The 6,467-nt window shown below is 43.8% G+C and overlaps 1 protein-coding gene across 3 annotated transcripts in view; it reads left to right on the forward strand.

Annotated features, from left to right (window-relative positions):
- Nucleotides 1–6,467, forward strand: part of MYH11 (myosin, heavy chain 11, smooth muscle) — a 111,919-nt gene that overhangs the window by 9,292 nt on the left and 96,160 nt on the right. For all 3 annotated transcript variants that reach the window (XM_008587771.1, XM_008587769.1, XM_008587770.1), the window contains exon 2: nt 2,121–2,277. In XM_008587771.1, coding sequence (XP_008585993.1) covers nt 2,121–2,277 — 157 coding nt within the window. The remainder of the gene's footprint in view (nt 1–2,120; nt 2,278–6,467) is intronic.

Raw genomic sequence — 6,467 nt, forward strand, 5'->3', positions numbered from 1 at the left:
TTTTTTCTGTGTCTGGCAATGGATCGCAACCCTCAGTGTTGCCCCGTACCGGACTGGGGACCGGCAACGGGATTGCAACCCTCGGTGTTGCTCCCGCACCTCGCTCAGCCAGTGAGCGGGAACCGGTCTGTATGTGGGATCCGAACCCTCGGGCGGGAGCGCCGCCGCGCTTCCCAAGCGGTGCACTATCCAGTGCGCCACCGGGCCGGCCCTACACTGTTGTTTTCTAATGTCTTTGTCTCCTCTTCTGATTTGTAAGTTCTTTGAGGGCAGTGGCTGTCATTGATTTATTTATCTGCAGCCTCTGACACACCTGGTATATAGTAGGTGCTCAATAAGTGGTTGATGGATATTTAGACAGGCCTTAGGTTTGCCACATTCATCTCCTTTTAGGGGAATAGTGAGAATCTGGAAGATTATTCCTTCCTCCCCTCACCAATCCTGTACCTTTATAGAATACCATCCCCTCCTTGACCATTGCCCCTCCCCCGACCTTCCTCCCCCATCACACAGCATTGTTCCTTAGCAGATTGAGCTCTCAAAGGACCCTCCCACTCTCTAACCAGCTCCAGCCCTTGCCTGAAAGCCCCTTGAGGGCAGGGACCTTGTGTTTTTCGGTGTGCTCTACTGTGGTCCCAGCACCTCGCACAGTGTCTGGGACATACGCATTGAATGCATGAATGAATGAACAAGAAATGATTGTTTCTGTTTCTGTAGGACAGGCATAGGTTGGATAGCCTAATGGACCATGTCATACCTGGGAGTGGGCCAAGTTGGGATTGGTATTGCTAGAGACTTGTCTGGTGACTTTAGTCATGTAGCTTAACCTCTCTGTTGTTTGCTTTGCCCTGAGTGTAATCTAGGAATGGAATCTCTGCTCCTCCTCCCTTGGCCAGTTCTTGTGGGAGGAGAGGAAGACACAATTTGTGGCCATCAGAACCTTGGGCAGTACTGATGTTTATCGTTTGGGGAAAGCAATTCCTATGGGACAGGTTGGAGGCTGTCTCCTGAACTGTGACCTCAACCCATGGGAAAATCTGGCATACAGTAATAACAATGATACTGCCTCACACGTGCACAGCATGGTAGGGTTTGCTATGTGTCTTTGCTCTCTTTTCCCTGCTTTGATTATTTTTAGATGCTCCTATTCACCTGGTAGGGCAGGACCGCTATTTTTTCTTTTTCTTTTTTTTTTTTTTTTTGATTGTGGTAAAAATACATATAACCTAAAATTCTCCATTAAAACATTTTAAAGGATACAATTCAATGGCATTTCATGCATTCACAACATTGTACAACTATCACCACTATCTGGTTCCAGAACATTTTTATAACCCCAAGAAGAAACCCTGTACCCATTAGCAGTCACTCCCCATTTCCCCCTCTTTCCAGCCCCTGAAAACCATGAATGTCTATGGATTTGTCTATTGTGGACATTTTGTTTAAGTGGAATCATACAACATGTGGCCTTTTGTGTCTGGCTTTTTTCACTAAGCATAATGTGGTAAAAGTTCATCCGTGTTGTAGCATGAATCAAGACTTTGTTCCTTTGTAAGGACAGCTGTATTTATCCCTGTTTTACAGATGAGGAAGTATTTTGTTAATGGTCAAGAGCATGAGCTCTGGGGTAAACAGTGGGGATTTCCAGTTCCCAGTTTTCCTCCAGCTGCATGACCTGGTGACAACCTCGCCAAGCCTCAGTTTCCTCACCTATCAAATGGGCAGCAGGGAAATCATAGTATCATGGTTCTAGGGTAGTTATGAAGAGTCAAGAAGAAGATGCCTGTATGATGCTTAGTTCAGAGCCTGACACATAGTAAATGCTCAATTAATGGTGGCTCTTAGTTAAGCCATGAGGCTCATGGAGGTGAAGCACCAGCTGGTAGGAGTAGAGCTGAGATTTGAACCCAGAATTGATTAAAACCACATGGTCATCAAATATTACACAGGCAGCCTTGAAATCCAGTCTTGCCTCTGGCTCCTTGTCCCCCATCAGTGATGCTGAGAGGTTCCCATTATGACTCTGAGCCTCAGTTTTCCCATCTCTGAAATGGGAGTACACCTGTCTGATCTGCCCTCGCTGCCGAGGTCTGGAAGTAAGCTCGGTGCTCTACTTGCAGACATACTCTGGCCTCTTCTGTGTGGTGGTCAACCCCTACAAGCAACTGCCCATCTACTCAGAGAAGATCGTCGACATGTACAAGGGCAAGAAGAGACACGAGATGCCGCCCCACATCTACGCCATCGCCGACACAGCCTACCGGAGCATGCTGCAAGGTGAGTGGGCCGTGGGGGTCAGGGCTCCATGCTGGGCATGGGGAGCCCACCAAGGGCTGCTTGGGGTCACCTATGGAGGGCCTCTTGCTCTGCCTAGGCCCCTCCTGTCCTGCCTGCCTGCAGTTCTTGCCAGGAATGTGGCATTTGGCAGGTGGTGCTTGGAAACAGGAGGGCTGTGACTGAAAAAGGGAAAAAGCAAGCGAGCATCTGTGTTTGCAGCCTGGGAGGCCGAGGGAGTGCAGACAGCTTGGGCAAATATGGGCATGGGCCCGCTCCCCAGCTCTCGATCCCTCCGGCTGCCCGAGGACCCTGGCCAGGCTGGCTGTCTGGAAAATGGGGTGATGCCCATCACTTTGGAAGCATGCGTGACAGCCCTGGGGATGAGCCAGTGGGACCCAGGTTTGCACCTACCTGCCCCTCACTCCCTTGAGATTGTGGATGACTGTCTTTTCCTCTCCAGCCTCAGTTTCCTCATCTGCAAAAATGGGGTAATAGCATCCATCTTGCAGGTTGCTGTAAAGATTGCTAATGCTGGATTTCTAAACTTAAGACTTTTACATATTACCTTTATGTTTATGTATTATTATTATTATTATTATTATTATTATTATTATTATTATTATTATTATTATTATTATTATTATTATTATTATTATTATTATTATTATTATTATTATTATTATTATTATTATTATTATTATTATTATGCTAGAATTAAACTATTCGTTAAGGTAAAACAGTACATATATACAGTAGAGTGCCTAAAGTGTGCTTATTTATTTATTTAGGGCATCTGGCCAATACAGGGATCTGAACCCGTGACCTTGGCATTAACAGCACCACGCTCTCCCAAGTGAGCTAACCAGCTAGCCCAAGTGTGCTGATTTAAAGTATTCAGCTTAAAATTAAATTTTACATAGGTTTACAGTAGTATAATCATCACCCACACTAAGGTATGAAATATTTCCAGAAAGTTTCCTCAAGGCTCTTCCCAGTCAGTACCTCCTCTATACCCCAGTAGAGGTAACTGCTTTTCTGGCTCTGTCATCATCAATTAGTTTTACCTGTTCTTGAACCTCATATAAATGACATCCTAATATTATTTACTTATGATTTTTCTTATAAGCTTCTTCCCCTTTCCCAAACTACTTCAGACTAAGCAAAACCCAGCAGTATAGTATATTAGTTAGGAGCATAAATTCTAGAACAAATCCCAGCTCTGCTACTCACTGGCTGTGTGACTTGAGGCAAGCTACTTATTCTCTCTGGACTTATGTTTCCTCATCTGTGAAAGAGGATTATAATAACCGTGATGTACCTCATAGGGCTGATGTGGAGATTAAATGAACTATTATGTCTGTACTATTTGGTAAGAACAAACTATGACTATCATCATGTGCATGAAGCCAGAAGTTGGACATGCCAGTTATATATATTTTTTCTAATGCACTTTGAAAAGAATACATAATTATTAAAAAATTATTAATCTGGGTGGCACCTAAAACCACTCCATTTACCACACTTTAGGGTACATGGAATTAGGGTATTTGCTGTGCTTCGTGCACTACCTGATGTGGCAAAACCTTGAAAAGCAGAAGTTTGTTATTGTGGGGCTTCTTCCCATCTTCTATTTTGGATAGCACTTTGGGTCCTCTGGAATAGCCACCCGCAACTCAAACAAAGGAACCTGGCAGTTAATACAAACAAGTGCACCAGCCAGGTGAGAACTATGGGGAACCAGAAAACACACACCCTGTCTTAAGGGGTGGCTGACAGGTGGGAACACAGGCATCTGAGTTAGGAATTGAGAGGAGCCCAGTTCTGGAAGTTCCTGAGGGCAGGAATCCAGAGGCACTCAGGAAATACATTCCTCTCCCCAAGGAAGAGAGGCTCAGGTAGAAATCCCAAGTTACTGACAGAGTTAGCCAGATTCCACAGGTATGACCTGAGCTGGATCACTCCACACATGGGACTTCTTTTACCTCGAAAGACCTGCAGAAGGAGCCTCGCAAGAGTGGTCATAGAGATGCAATCTTAGGTGGTCAGGTGATGGCTCCTGGGGGTACGTGTCTTTGTATTTAAATAAGTAAATAAATAAATACACACACACACATACACACACACACACACACACACACTCTTACATGACAGTACTTCAAAAAGTTCATGGAAAAATAGAATTAAAAAATAATACAAATCTGGGCCGGCCCGGTGGCGCACTGCTACAGTGCGCCGCTTGGGAAGCATGGCGGCGCTCCCGCCGAGGGTTCGGATCCCACATACAGACCGGTTCCCGCTCACTGGCTGAGCGAGGTGTGGGCGCAACACCGAGGGTTGCGATCCCGTTGCTGGTCCCGGTCCGGTACGGGCGCGACACTGAGGGTTGCGATCTGTTGCCGGACACGAAAAAAGAGACAAAAAGGAAAAAAAAAAAAAATCTATGAACTTTTTGAAGACCCCCTTGTATATCTCCTTTGTAGTCTCCCTTAATGGAAGTGTATTAAAAACATGATTCATGCACTTCTTTGGGAAGCTGGACATCACAAAGTTATGGTGTTCATATTATTTGGTGTGCTTTTGGTTGCAAGTAACAAACAATCAACTAAATTGACTTAAACAATAGGAGTTAATTATCTCACATAACAAGAAGTCTAGAGGTTGATGATTTCAGGGTTACTTAATTCAGCAGTTCAAAAGTAGGCTTCTTCCTCAGGGTCACAATGTGGCAGGCATAGCTCCAGACATCACATCACATCCTCTTGTGATAATATCCAAAAGCATGAAGAAAGTGGAGGGTTAGATTCTCTTCCTATGTCTCTTTTTTGTCAGGGAGGAGCTTGGCTGCATGCCAGCCCCTAAACAAACCACTGGTAGAGGGGACTGGGATGTTTACGATTGGTTTGGTTCATTCCTGGCTCTTTTCTGGAGCTGAGGGAAGTCCCGCTAAGCACATTTTATCTAAATATCAGAATAAAATAAAATTTCATTAGCAAAGGAGAAGGAGAGAGTGACAGAAGGGTAAACATTGCTACAATGCTCCAAAAATATATATTCGTAACCTAAAAAATCTTCAATGTGTACTTCCTAGAAAAATTTAAACATATTTAAGCAAACGAGAACATACCAGCACCTATAATTCTGTCATCCAGAGATCACCACCATTAACATTTTGCTATGCAAGCTTTCATATACTGAGCCAAATGGTGCAAAATGAAGGAGGTTTTGACTATCGGAAAATAATGGGTTCCAGAAAAAGATCACTTAAAACAGGGACCCAAGTTTCACTGTAGATAGTAAGGGGCGCGGGGACAAAAAGGTTTGACTGGGCTTGAACAATGATATTGTAAATTATGAAAATAGGCTTATTTTATTATGTGTAATAGGAATTTGGTTGTAATTGCAACTAGATGCTAATTCTTAGATTGAATGTAAAATGAATTAAGGGTCAATTTTCTTTTGCCTTAACTTATTTTTGGAAAGTGGGGGGCAAAAATTATGCAAGAGCATAATGCAACATTTTTTGTGTCATGCCTGACTTCTACAGCATGGGCTAAAGAGAATCATCCTTGCAGCCTTATTTCAGGGGTCACCAGTTCTCATAAGGCTTCTTTTACTTTGGTGTTTAGTGCAGTCTCTCAAAGCTGCTGTTGTCTCATCATTTGTGATGATTCTCTGACATCCAGTTGTGAATTGACTCCTTTTTCGTGGCCCTTCCAAGGCTATTGACATTGTGAAACCTTGCACCTTGCTTCTCAGAGCTGCCACTTTGTTTTCTGTTTGTGTCATGATGGTGGATGTTGACACCCAACAGTTGGCAAGGTGAAGCTGTTGAGACAGTGGGTGGCCGTGGTGCAGACCAGAGCAAGGTGTTCCAGTAGGGACTGATTTCCCATGGAGTCAATTCATTGAAGAATAGCTTTGTGTTGTGATAACTTTTGCTTCCCTAGACAACCTCCTAGCCATGGGGCAATGTTACGTTCAATAACAAGGATGCTGTGTAACATCTCATTCCTCCTGGGCTCCATGTTTTAACACAAATTATGTAGTCAGCTCTCTAAAATGACTTAGAAATGTTCAGTTGACGTGTTCTAAGCCCCAATAGAAAACAATAGCCGTGATCATACACATCCATAAAAGATAAGCTATTTATTTAGTTTAAATGTTAATCAGCTGCTACATACTCATTCATT

The sequence above is a fragment of the Galeopterus variegatus genome, unplaced genomic scaffold (assembly GCF_000696425.1).
Source record: "Galeopterus variegatus unplaced genomic scaffold, G_variegatus-3.0.2 Scaffold4536, whole genome shotgun sequence".
NCBI classification, from domain to species: Eukaryota; Metazoa; Chordata; class Mammalia; order Dermoptera; family Cynocephalidae; genus Galeopterus; species Galeopterus variegatus.